This window comes from Molothrus aeneus, chromosome Z (genome assembly GCF_037042795.1).
Source record: "Molothrus aeneus isolate 106 chromosome Z, BPBGC_Maene_1.0, whole genome shotgun sequence".
NCBI classification, from domain to species: Eukaryota; Metazoa; Chordata; class Aves; order Passeriformes; family Icteridae; genus Molothrus; species Molothrus aeneus.
Genome location: NC_089680.1, coordinates 32,318,390 through 32,332,437, shown reverse-complemented (window position 1 = coordinate 32,332,437; position 14,048 = coordinate 32,318,390). Strand labels below are relative to the sequence as shown.

The 14,048-nt window shown below is 40.8% G+C and overlaps 1 protein-coding gene across 1 annotated transcript in view; it reads right to left on the bottom strand.

Moving 5' to 3' along the window:
* The window catches only part of SCAMP1 (secretory carrier membrane protein 1), a 40,935-nt gene that overhangs the window by 14,574 nt on the left and 12,313 nt on the right, over nt 1–14,048 (bottom strand). The window contains exons 2-4 of the mRNA XM_066568819.1: nt 13,640–13,717; nt 5,875–5,973; nt 5,504–5,615 (exon numbers count right to left, since the gene is read on the bottom strand). Of these exons, the coding sequence (XP_066424916.1) occupies nt 5,504–5,615; nt 5,875–5,973; nt 13,640–13,717 (289 nt within the window). The remainder of the gene's footprint in view (nt 1–5,503; nt 5,616–5,874; nt 5,974–13,639; nt 13,718–14,048) is intronic.

Genomic DNA, 14,048 nt, shown 5'->3' with positions numbered 1-14,048 from the left:
AACTCTGAATGCAAGAGATATATTCACCATGTGACCAAATTAATTTGTTGAAATAGGAAGCAGCACACTTTTACTAGGTCAAATGCAATGCTGCACAGAACCTGAGCCGAGAAGGTCAAAGGCATCAAGCTGATATACCAGCTTGAAGATCTTTCACTGTAGTAAATTAAGACAACATATGACAACAGTGTCCTAGATCTGCAGCCAGCATCTTAAGGCAAATTAATGCAAATAGCTAGAGAATTCCAAAAAACCCTGTTCTCCAGTCAAGACCACTCTATGGTGTTTTCAAAAGAGTCGAAGTTAGTGTGCATGTCCCTGGGATCCAGAAATGTAATTCACAGAATAGTTCAAAGTTGTGCCAGAGTAGGTTCACAATGGACATTAGGAAGCATTTCCTTACCAAGAAAATGGTCAAACACTAGAATGGGTTTCCTAGAGGAGTGGTCAACATCCTCAGCCTGTCAATGTTTCAAGGCATATGAACAATGCCCTCAATAACATGCTTTAACTTATTGGTACTGAAGTGGACAGGTAATTGGACTATATGGCCATTGTCAGTCAGGAGGCAGCAGCAGCAACCGAAGTAAGTTTCAGGGGTGAGATCAAGCTCTCCAGAGGTTTCTTGAGCTCAGGGACACCTAAAGCCCAAAGCCCTTTCAGGACCCAGAAGCTCTCACTAACCAGTCAGGAGGGGAGTGAGCATTACGAGGAGCAGTGTGGGAGATTTAATCAGCTTTAGGGAGCATGAGTGACCAGAACATGGTGCATCAAAAAGATGTGGTGCAGCAGTTTGTGCAGCAGGGTGAGCAGGGAGGGTGCAATGCGCAGGTAGGTCCATGCCTCAGGTAAGTGCTAAGTGCTCTAAGCATCTGCCATAATGGTGGGCACTTGTCTCAGAATCAAAACAAGTGTGTCTACTGAGACAGCCCCAGAAAAGTCTGAGTAACAGATCCACTGAGGGAACTGGTAAGGAAAGAGACATGAGTACAGGTGGTAGTTTGCAATGGATGCACGGATATTTCTTCTGGAGAAAAGACTTGTACCTGCATGAAATGTGCATAGTTTGATGAACTGCTGCTGAAGGTACAAAATTGCAGCAGGCAGTGTTAGAGGGACAGAAACGGAGATAAAGAAATGGCTTCAAAATCATACACCTACAATGGAACATCAGTGAGTGTGAGACACCTTAGATCCTGGTGACCCACAAATACAGAGCGCAATCCAACCTCTATCCTCCAACACCCACACCAGAACAGATATGATGTTTTAAAGGCTTTAGATGTCCATTAGCAAGTCCAACAAGGAACATCTGGACCAGCAGCACACAGTCATTACAGTAAGAAGAAACTCTGAGTAATTGTGGCAGGTGACTGTCTTAGGGTCCCTAAGACACAATCTACCAGCCCAGTCGAGAGTTTCAAGAGGTAACGCTGCCTACCAGGGACAAAGATACATGAGGCTGCCAAGAGGGTAGCCCAACTTGTCAAGAGCATGGACCACAGCCCACTATTCCTCTCTCACATGGGTACAAATGCTACCACAAGCCAAAAAATATGCAGGATCACGGAAGACTATAAAGTGCTGGCAAGATAAGTGACGAACATTAGTGCCCAAGTCATCTTCTCATATATCTTCCTGGTCACAGAAACAGGGACAGCCAAAAGCAGCCACACTGTGCAGCTGAACATCTTGCTTTCTGGCCACCATCAAGGTTTTGGCTTTTATAACAATGGGTTTTGCTTGAATGATTGTGGCCTGTTAGGAAGGAATGAGATCTGCCTGCTTAAAAAAGGGTAAGACAATCTTTGGCAGCATACTGGCCAATTTGGTGAGATGGATTTTAGACTACAGGACTCAAGGGTAGGGTCCAAAGTGGCTATGATCATTCTATTGCTTCCTTCTAGGGATGAGGTCATGTCAACCAGTGCATCAACAGATGTTCCTTGACTGCTTCTCAAGATGAGAATCACAGGGCTAACAACATCAAGGGTGTTCATGGTTACAATGAATCCTGTTACACTCTATCTAGGGAATCTGAATGCTCTATAACCTGTCTGAAGTTGCCTGTACACACACAGCAGCATGGGGAATGAACAAGAACTGGAAATCTATGTGTAGTTGCAAGGCCATCACCTCATTGCAATTAGATATGGTAGGATAGCTCACACGACTGGAGTAACTTCACACACGGTTGTGGATTTTTTAGAAAGGACAGGTCAGAGAGACAAGGTGGTGGAGTTGTTCTTCATATAACAAAGCAACTGAATTGTATCAAGCTCTATTTAGGGGCAGACAAATGAGTTGACAGTTTATGGGTGAGAATTAAGGGACAGGCTAATATGGGTGATACTGCTGTGGGTGCTCACTTGTAGGCCATCTGATGAGCAGGAGGAAGTTGATGAAGCTTTCTACGGACAGTTGGCAATAGCCTCACCATCACAGGCCCCAGTTTTCCTGGGGACTTCAACAATCCTGGTATTTGTAGAACAACATGGCCCAGCACACATAGTCCAGGAAATTCCTGGAGGTCACTGAAGACAATTTTTTAATGCACGTGGTATATGAGCTAATGACAAAAGATGTGCTGCTGGACAATTCCCTTGGGGTGATTTTTTCAATGATACTCTATTCCCTAATCATCTGCCTTATTCCCAGAAATGGCTGCTGTAGCTTTAAGAGAAATCAGGGGGAGGGGCAGAGAGCCTTGGGCTCCTGCATGGGTTTTATTCAAAGCCTCTCTCCGGAGGGTGCGGCTGTGGTATGGGCCAGGACATCACATTCTTGCTTTCACTAGATTTGTTTTTGCTAGCTTAAGCACTTTTTTTTTCTTTCTTTCTTTCCCCTGGCCTGGAGGCTGCAGCAAGAATCCTTTCAGCTGCATTTTGTTTTTTTTATTGAACTGTTTCTGCTGCATTTTTGGTTGGAGATCCAAGTTGCTGAGATGGTGGACCAGCAGGGGGCTACTCTGAGCCCCAGACCTCAGGAAAAAAAGCTGAGCAAACAAGGGAAAGGACACCAAAATCCACTAGCTTCATCTGGTGTGAGGAGGACAACAATGCCAGAAGTTTCAAGAGATCCCCATTTGTTTTGCCTGAGTTGTGGTGTGAACTCCATTTTCCCCTTCCCTGAGACAAAGGGGCTAGCTGCCATTTTTTTCCTCCCAAGCCACACCTCCAGGCCCTGATGAGATGCACCCACAGGTGCTGGGGGAGCTGGCAGATGCTGTAGTAAAGCCACTCTCCACCATCTTTGAAAAATCATAAGAAACAGGAATAGGGCCTGATGACTGAAGGAAAGCCAATGTTACTCTCATCTTCACAACTGGCAGGAAGGAGCGGGATCCAGGAAACTACTGGCCAGTCAGCCTCACCTCCATCCCTGGAAAGGTGATGGAACAGAACATTCTGGAAGTCAGCACCAGAATGCAGAAGAAAAGAAGGTCATCAGGAGCAGTCAGCAGGAATTTCCTAGGGGGAAATCATGCTTGACCAATCTGACAGCCTCCTGTGATGGCAGGGCTGGATGGGTAGGTGAGGGGAGAGCAGTGGTTGTTGTCTGCCTCCACTTCAGCAAGGCTTTGGACACCATCTCCCATAACATCCTCACAGGTAAGCACAGGAAGCATGGTTTAGATGAATGGACAGTGGGGTGGACCAAGGACTGGCTGAATGGCAGAGCTCAGAGGGTCAGGATCAGGGCAGCAGAATCCAGTCGGAGGCCTGTAGTCAGTGGTGTTCCCCAGGCATCAATACTGGGCCCAGTCTCACTCAACTTGTTTATCACTGGCCTGGGTGAAGGGATCCAAGGTACCCTCAGCAGGTTTGCTGATGATCCAAACTGGGGATGGCTGATACACCTGAAGGCTCTGCTGCCTTTGGGCTGGGCCTTGGTGGGCTGGAGAGTTGGACAGAGAGAACCCTAACGAGGTTCAACAAGGGCAAGTGCAGGGTCCTGCAGCTGGGGAGGAATAACCCCAAGGACCAGCACAGGCTGGGGCTGCCCCACTGAAGAGCAGCTGTGCAGAGAAGGACCTGGGAGTCTTGGTGGATCACAGGGTGACAATGAGCCAGCAGTGTGGCCCTGTGGCCAGGAGGCCCAGTGGGATCCTGGGCTGCACTGGAATGAGCATGGCCAGCAGGTCAAAGGAGCTGATCCTCCCCCTCTACTGGGCCCCACGGACTGCTGTGTCCAGCTCTGGGCTCCTCAAGACAAGAGAGAAATTGAGCTTCTGGAGAGGGTCCATTGAAGGGGCACAAAGATGATGAGGGGTCTGGAGCATCTCTCTTAACGAGGAGAGACTGAGAGAGCTGGGCCTGTTTAGTGTAGAGAAGAGAAGACTGAGAGAGGATCTCATCAATGCATATAAATGTCTCAAAGGTGAGTGCCAAGAGGATGGTGCCAGACTTTTCAGGGGTGCCCAGATACTGGACAAGAAGCAATAGCAATAAACTAAAACACAAGAAGTTTCACTTAACATTAGGCAGAAGTTCTTTACATTGAGAGTGCTTTACATTGAGAGCTTTGTGCAGTGTCCTCCTCTGGAGACTGTCAAAACGCACCTGGATGTATTCCTGCTCCTGTATCACCTGTTCCAGGTGACCCTGCCTTGGAAGAGATTACCTCCAGAGTCCCCTTCCAACTCTATTCCAATCACTATTCTGTGATTCATTGTATGTCCCTTCCAACTGAAAATATTTTATTCTATTCTATAAAATCTCCTGACAAGTTGAATTATAAGGAATTAAGCAATTTGGAATTGTAACACTGCATATTCAAAAAAAGACCAGCATGTGTGAAAATAAAACAGAACTGTAGATAAAAGTGAAATGACCAGATAAAGTCAACCTTTCATACAATGGTTTGCTTTGTTGAGTTTTGGGGCTCTTTTGAAAAGGAATATTCCCACAAATGTAATTGTAGAAAAACACCTTCAGTTAAGAGGATGGAAATCTTCTCGCACATGTGAAATTGCTGTAAAAAACAGTTGATTTTGCACAGCACAGAGCTTGTGGCATCCAAAAAATTTAATAAAAGTTCAATAATATAATAGATCTTTCTGGCATTTGTGTAGAATATTATGTTTATAACACTGCAAAAGAAATTAAATGTTTCAAAGCAGAAGAGTTCTCATACAGGTGTAAATAGATAAATGAGAAATCAGAGATGCTACTTCAAGAAGTTGGTTTTACTTCATCTCAAAATGTTCCATTTTTATTCAGTAGTGTTACTCAGATACTAATCTAGAATAAAAATAGAAGAGAATAATAGATAAAAGATAATAACGTGCTACAGAGGCCACATTTAAATTTTTTTCACTGAAAATCTGAAAGGATAGCACAGTTTATTCACTGCATTCATCTTCTTAAGGGAGATAAACTTCCTTTTCCTGAAGACATTACAAAAATCCCTCTTCAATCTGCTTCACAATGCCACTGTAAAATAAAAAGTTTCTAAGGAAAAGTGACATTTCAGAAATTTAAAGTATATTTTTCATGCATACCCCCTTGCTGATTGAGACTCTGCATTTCCCTTTCTCTGCGATCTAGTTCAGCTGCTTTTCTTTCCAGTTCTTCCTGACGCTTTAGCAGTTCTGCCTGGGCCAAGGCATGCTCCTGAACAAAACAAATATCACCAGATATTGACAAAAAGTATGAACATGGCATAAATATTCCAAGTCTTTTCACTATAATTAAGCATCTCCACTTATGAAGACTGAACCAATATAGCAAAAATTCACATATTACCAATTACTTAAAGGCAGTATTAATTTTAATTTGGAAAGCAATACTTACTTATAAAATACATTATTCCAGAAGCATATTTAAATAATTATTATTAAAAGGAACTAGTGCCTAAAAGTTGCAGACAAACCTTTGCTATTTGCGTGTAGGAAGATGGTTCTTCTGTTGGTTTCATTATTGCTGGCTGGGTACTGGGTACATTCGGCATTTTCACATTTCCTGGAGGAGGCTAAGAAAACAAAAGACAATTATAGACATATATTTTCCTATTCTAATAAACTTCTTTTCATTATATCTGTAAGAACCAATTTAAATTTTTTAAAGGAAGTGCTACTGAAATAAATTGGAATCTCAATATCCTGCTTTCAATATTTATAATCTTTAGAAAAAAAGACATCAACTGAGTTCCGTGGTGCATGTTATCTTGCATTACTTTCAATAAACAGACAAAGAATTTTAGGAATTCAGTAAAAGTAAATGGAATTTTAATTTTGTTCAGACATGAATATTAATACAACCAGTAACTGTTTCAGAGGATTTCAGCCTTTAAGTCATCTATTCATACTCTGAAACACCATGTAATTTATTAATAATGTCTTCCAGAGCCTTCTACTTAACACAGGCTTATATCACCCAGCGAACTAGAGAAGTAATGTAACATATGAAACTTTCAAATTCAAGATCCATAATCTATTGCTTTCCTATTTCACCAATTTTTGCTAGGTATCACTCCAGAATTTCTCCTAGGTTAATACATGTGTTAAGAATATAATCACAGCAAAATATACATTTCAGCCATTGTATTCAGAGGATACAGACTGTTGCTGAAATACAGTAGTATTTCTTTCATTAAGCACAGAAAAAAGTACATGTTTTTGATACTACCATGTTTTCATACTTACTTAGCTTCATAATAAATGCTAGAAGTTCAATACAGCTTTAATGTATTTGCCCAGGTTACTATTCAAAGACCACAGCAATGCACAATAGGCACAAGTATTATAAATTATCTATGATAGATGAAGAACCTAGTGAAGAAAGCATCATGATCATAGAGCATTTCAAGCTGAAAGGGATCTACAAGGATCATGGAGTCCAACTCCCAGCTTAAGTTGGTTAAGCAGGACCTTCCCCTCAGGGACCAATTCTGGCTCTGACTAATGACTGTATTGTCTCTAAAGTGTTTGTCCCTTGCTCACAGAATAACCTTCTCCATAATTTTACCAGGCCCTGGAGTGAAACTTATTGGCCTGTAATTACCAAAGTCTTCCCTCTTAGTCTTACTGAAAACTGGGACAACATTTGCCAGCTTCCAGTCAACTGGTACCTTTCCAGACTCCCATGACCATTGAAAAATAACGTGAAGAGGACCCATGATAATGATCAGCTAGCTCTTTCAGTACACTGGGATGAATTGCATCAGGCCTCATTGACTTACGTGCATTCAGTGGGAACAGTAAACCTTGAGCACCTTCAGAGTTTACAAAGCCTTCAAGTCACAAGACTACAAGGGTCCCTAGGCCCATCAGTGGTGTTGAGGTAAAAAAGGTGCTAAACATCTCTGCTCTTTCCACACCCCTAACTGCAAAGTGACTGACCTCATCAAGTAACAGACCAATATTATCTCTGAACATCCTTTTGCTGTTTACTTTTTTAAAAGGTCATTTTGTCATCCACCACAGTGCTGCCCAGCTTGGATGCTCATCAAGCTTTAACCACACAAATCTCCTCCCTGTAGTGGAAAACAGCATCTCTGCAAACCTTCCTGTGTCATCTGTCCTTGTTTTCAATGTCCAAACACCTCCCATTTTTATTTAAGTTCTAGAAAAAGATCCGTGCTCAGCCAACTTGGCCTTCTGACTCACTTTCTTGAATAACAATACTTTGAAATTGCTTGCTCTTGAACTCTTAAAAGATGACTCTTTAAAAAATTACCATCATGCTTTTTAAACTCCATTTGATCTAAGTCTTCCTGCCAAACTAAAGTACTTATTTTTATAACCCTAATCAAAGCTGAGAAGCAAAAAGAATACTACAGCTACTTACAATGAAACAAACAGAAGTATTCAAATGCCTTGGAAAATCATTTAGCTCCCAAAATAATGCTCAACAAAAAGCCCTGCAAAACATAGCTGCACAGTCTGGGGTTTTCATAGAAGTGAGGAGTACTGAAGTTGTATCAGTATACTCTCACGCTCTAGCATTGTGCTCACAACCTGGGCTGCATCCAAAGAAGCTTAACCAGAAGCAGCCCATGTCAGGGGAAGCAATTCTGTTCCTCCTCTCTCCTCTCATGACACCCCCACTGGATTACTGCATCCAGCTCTGGGACCCCCAATCTAAGAAGACCATGAACATAATAAGTTCAGAGGAAGGACACCAAGAGGGTCAGAGGAATGGGGCACCTCTTCTGTGAGGACAGGCTGAAAGCTGGGTTTGCTCAGCCTGGAGAAGAAAAGGCTCTGGGAAGACCTTATAGAACCTTCCAGTACCTGAAAGCTTAAGTTGGCTGCACTTTGAGAGACAAAGAACAAAGAAGTGCCTGGGCTTCTATACCCTCACAACCTATGAACTCATTCTCCACATGTTCTTTATGTGCTCTGCAAATGCCTTTTGGTCCCATATGATTTTTGATGTGGGGCCTACTTGTTCTTTATGAAACTCTTTATGTGTAGCTGTTTTTATCTGGACAGACTTGCAGCTTCAGTTGACGGTTGCAGCTTCTTAATCATTCAGCCTGCATTTGTCTTAGAGGCTCCCTTCACAAAATTAAGTAACAGTTAAAGAATAGTTCAACTTCCCAAAGTGAAAGTTTGTAGTTTGCAGCCTAAGGTTTCAGCAATAGTCAGTTTAAAAACAATCAGAACACAGTTTAAAAAAATCATCTAACTAAACTTGTTTTCAACAGCTGACTGGAGATAGGTGTTCAAAAGACATTCTCTCTTGAATTGATTTCCTCATACAGGTGAAGTTTATTTATTTGGGACAGGTTAAAAATTCCAGAATAAGTTAGGAGTGGATGATTAGTTTGATTTCTTACAGAATTCTGTGTTTTCTGCTGTGTTTAGACACAAGATGGAAGGATAGGGAGCTACCCAGGAATTTGCTGGACAAAAGAAGTCCACAGAAATACATCTATTCAAACAATAACAGAAAATCCGACTTCATTAATGATTTTATCCCAATTTTCTAATGCAGTAATTTGAAATTGGTTGCTGTATGCATTATTATGTATAGGTATTGTCTACGGTTGGAAGGTGTTGCTGGGGGTCTGTATTCTATCACCACTCATTAGAGGTGGGGCAGTTATCTTCTGGGGAAGATAACTTTTAATTGGGCAGTTTTCTTTCTCTCTTCCATAACCAATCCTCCCACCAGAGAGATATCTTCTATTAAGATGGGCCATTGAGTGTCACTGCATGACTGATAAAATTACATCATCCCATTGTGAGATGCTCCGCCCAGGGGAGGAGCCAGGCATTCCTACCTGGATATAATCTGAGATTTGGAACACCACAGTTAGCCTTTTCCCACTGGATTCCCAGAGAAGAAGCTTTCTTCTCCACTGCATTCCCAGAGGAAGACCAAACCCATCTACACCACCACAGGACTTTCAAAGGAAAATTCCTCCCTTCTACAGGATCGCTGCTCCAACAGAACCACACCTGGCATTGCAGGAGGACTGCAGCCACCACTGAATGGAAGTGCTACCAACACCCTGATTCACAGGGTGTCAGGCTGTATTCTGATTCTGTCAGTGTTGCTTTGTATTACTGCAATTTTTAATTTTATTTTTATTTTCTTCCTCAATAAAGAACTGTTATTCCTACTCCCATACCTTTGCCTGAGAGACCCTTAATTTTAAAATTATAACAATTCGGAGGGAGGGGTTTTATATTTTCCATTTCAGGGGAGGCTCCTGACTTCCTTAGCAGACACCTGTCTTTTCACACCAAGACAGGTATATATGGGTATACAGGCATATATGAGTGTATAGGCTTATCTATATACAAAGAGTGCTCTGAAAAGTTTAGAACATAGAAGCAGGAAGAGATTAAAACTCTCTTTAACATAATTTCATTAAATGATGAAGCAGAAATACTAATTGTATAATCTAATCTTCATTGTTGATCTTCAGAAACATGACAAAAGATACAATGTAATCTCCATGGTGACTATTGGAGCTGGAGACAAAACCACTGAAGATCAGCCAAGGATATGACAAAAATATGACATTTACACCATTGCCTACTTTTTTTTTTGTTTAACATCAAAAACAAGACAGATTTTGAAATCTGATAAAAATAAAAGGGAAAAAAAAAACCTAACAAAACTGATTTCTCATGTTAGATACTAAGGTGGTGACATATGCAACAAAAAACCTCCCATGCCTACTTGCTCTTCTCCATATGTCATACATGTTGCCTTCTTACCACTGAAGGTGAAGGATGAAAAAAAGTCAAGGCACAAAAATATCAGAAGCCAGTAAACAAAATAAGGAATACTGAGGAAAAGTAGAATATAGGGGTTTTTTTTCCTGTGTCCCATCCTGTATCCAAAAAGACTGGTAGGAAGTACCTCACTTGACAAAGGGAGCACAACTGAGACCATGCAACAAATATTAGTATTCAGTTTGAAATCACTTTCTCACAGAATAATTATCCATTGAAATCCATCTGGATTTGAAATGGAGAAATATTTTGCACTGTAGCATACTTCATTAACCTCCACTTGGAGAGAATGGGGAAAGAATCACTAACACCAGTCTGGAAGGAGACCTCAAGCACCATCTAGTCCAACCTTTCTTAGTAAAAGCACGGTCTAAACAATATGGCCTAGCACTCTGTCCAGCTCAATCTGAATGCTGCAGAATCCAACAATTCCCTGGGGAGATCAGTCGAGGTAAGTTGTTGATCAGGTTGTTCTCACTGTGAAACATTTTGTTCTTGTGTGCAATTGAATGTCCCCAGCAGTAACTTTTACGCACCACCTCCCATCTTTCACTTGTGACTTCTTGTAAAAGTGGAGTCTCCATCTTCTCTGTAGCCACCTTTTAGAGGCTGGAATATGGACTTAAGGTCTTCCCTAAGACTTCATTTCTCAAAGCTGAACAAACACAGTTTCCTCAATCATTCCCCATACATCAGGCTTCCCAGCTCTTTGATTGCCTTTGTGACCCTTCTCTGGATCCTTTCCAGCCTGTCCACATCTTTTATGTACAGCCAAGATCAAAACTGAATGCTTTGTTAATTCTAGAGTTTGCAAGATACCATCTTGGTACAACCACTATAAATCTGATAACTGACTCCCACCAAAACTACTTGCATGCTTTTGCTCTGAGGAGCACACAAAACAGAGTGATTCTATCCAGGTCGGATGGACATCACACAGGGATACTGACAGACACTTGGGTACTTCCCCAAGTCTAAAATTCACAGACCCTGCTTCTACCTCTGGTTTTCCAGTCTATGAAGGTGTTCACTTCCAGGGTCTCTTCAATTACTCTTGTTGCACATATTTCTTTGTATACACACGTAGTATGCTCCCCTCTTGCATACAAATCTGTCAGGAAAACAGAGCTGAGCACTTGGAATTGTGAGTATATCCTCAGGTACCTAGGTACACTCTTTCAAATGCATATAATTACTGAATAAATACTCATATGTTCAGCAACCACAAGATAGAGAGGAAGGTGAGTAACACATAAAGGTTGATTATTACTGCACTCTTAATTTTTTCAGTCTTGCTTGTCATGAAAACCTGTGGAAGTTCTTTATCTCTGCAGAGAAGTGTTCATTCAGTGGATAATTTTTATTAATCTGTAAACATGCCACAGATTATTAACTGAATCACAGCGCATTGTAGATCTGACCATCGACTTAGATTTCTTTCATCATCCCAGCTTTTTGAGTAACATCTCTAATGAGCAATTAGAATTTTCTATCCAAGCACATCTGACTGTTCAAAGCCAGATAATCTTAGCCATATGCTTCAGTTCTCCTTTTCCCACAAAGCTGCATGTTAAAACAAGTACAGAAATAAAAAAAGAAGTCAGAGTAGCTCGAGATTGTTTTTGTAAAACAAGATCTACTTTCTTGTAGATCTTTCTTGGTCAATACAAAGTCATTTCAAAAGCCTCCTAGCTTGATAAAACAAAATCTAACATAATTCCTGATATTGTGACCTAGGAGAAAATAATTTTGGAGACTTACTTAACATTGTTGCTAGCTGTAAATATTCTACCTTAAACAGCTGATCCAAGGCATACCCAAAACCAAGTTTCTTCCACACAGCATTTTAAAACTGTATGAAACCTTACTGTTTCATTGCTATGTGAGTCTGCTCTCCCTGCTCCCATTATTTCCCACAATCTTGCTCAAGTTATCACCAGCTGCAATGGATCCAACTGGTTGTGAAAACTACATCCAGCTCTTAAGGAGGTCTTGGGGGAAACAGATAACAGTATCCAAGGGCTGATCTGAGCAATGCACCCAGTTAACCATAGTGCTAATAAAGATTTGACTCAAGCCAAGTTTGGAAGAAGCTAACTTCTGTAATTGGTATGCAAATATGACTACAAATCAATCATCTTACTTCATAAGCAGTGCACAGCCCAGGGCCCCTTGAGCTCTCCCATACAGCAATGGGCTGCACACCAGGACCCCCCCTTAAGTAGGGACACACCTCAGCATTGCTCCTTGAGGAAGATAAATTCTTGCCACAACAGATTTTCAGTAATTGACACTAAACTTTGAAATCTTAGCTAAATGATAGAAAGGACTGATTGTGCACATGTAGTCCTTTAGACATATATCATTGACAAAATCTGGGACTAAGTCTGGATCCATACATACCAAAACCCCTGCCCTCAGAAAGGAGTCCAGAAAGCAATGGGGCCCTTTCTGAACCTCATGACTAAACAGGAAGGCCTTCCTGACAACTTTTTCTGACCGTGTCCTCTGGGCAGTAATCAAATGTACCTCACCATTGAATCTTGTTAAACCACTTTACCACCACATTTGCATTTCCTATGCAACTTTGTTAAAATGCTGGTTTATATCAATTAACATAAGCTCCTTCTCTCTCACAAGTGAATTCTGTTGCTCCATCCATGGCATTGCAAATACTCAAATATGAACACTCCCTAACAGCACTACCAGATTTGTCATAAAAAGTAAGACTGCATTTTAAAAATATGGTATTAAATATTTATGACTTATACTGACAGACAATAACTAGCCACATACTTTAATAATCTTGCACAAGATCTTCACTATCAGAAGCAGCACTGAAAAATGCGGTTACAGTATGAATTTACTACCCTATTTCTTATACTCTTCCCCACAATGGAAAAGAAAAGCACAAGGTATATTGAAACAATACAAATTAGAGGCGTAAAGCAACTGTTTCTCTGACATAAATTTTTTCTTTCACTACTGCACCACCATACAAAGTCTGTGGACCATTATTTAAACACAATGTTTTCCTTACTCTGAACAACATTTTCATTAAGTGAAACAAAAATCAAAAGCAAAACGCTGGGTAAGTGTGCCACACTCATAAACTCCAAAGCTAGTGAAATGCAGAAAACCACAAGGACTGGCTATCAGAAGTCTGTAAAACCAGGAAAAACAATTTAATAAAACTATCAGAAGTTACTAAAAAACAGGAAAAAAACCTCAGTTCTGTTTTGGTCTCCTTTCAGAGGGACAGTCTTCCTTAACAAGTCAAAGCTCTGTGAAATCAACCTTGCCAATGCATCCTCCAAATACTTAATTGAACTATCTATTCTTCCACATCTTCCACCACCTGTAGCCAGCCCATTCTACAACATCAGTCCCAATTCTTTCACAAATGAAAGATTAACAGCATGATTAAGAAATAAACATGCTTACTGTTCTTGAATCGGAGAATGGATTGTACTCATCAAGCCCTGGAGGAACGTTCCTTGTCACTTGTGTAACAGAAGGATCCTAGAAGAGGAAATAGTTGTGTAAATCTGTGCACATGCATATAATCAAAAAGGTGACACCCATATCATTATATTATATAAAAGTCAGATTTTGTTTCAAAGTAAAAAAGGTTTGTTTTCACTAAAAAAGTCTGTAAACATCTACCTCTTTATCTCCCAAACTAACATAACTTAATTCTGAGCTTCTTATAAACCTAGATTAACACAGTGTTAACAGAAATCCCATCTGTCATATATTTGATTTATAAGGAAAAAAAAGCTCTCATGAGAGAAGGGAAAAAAAAACTCTATCCTGCTATGTTGACCAGGCATGGACTCCAGCCTATACACTT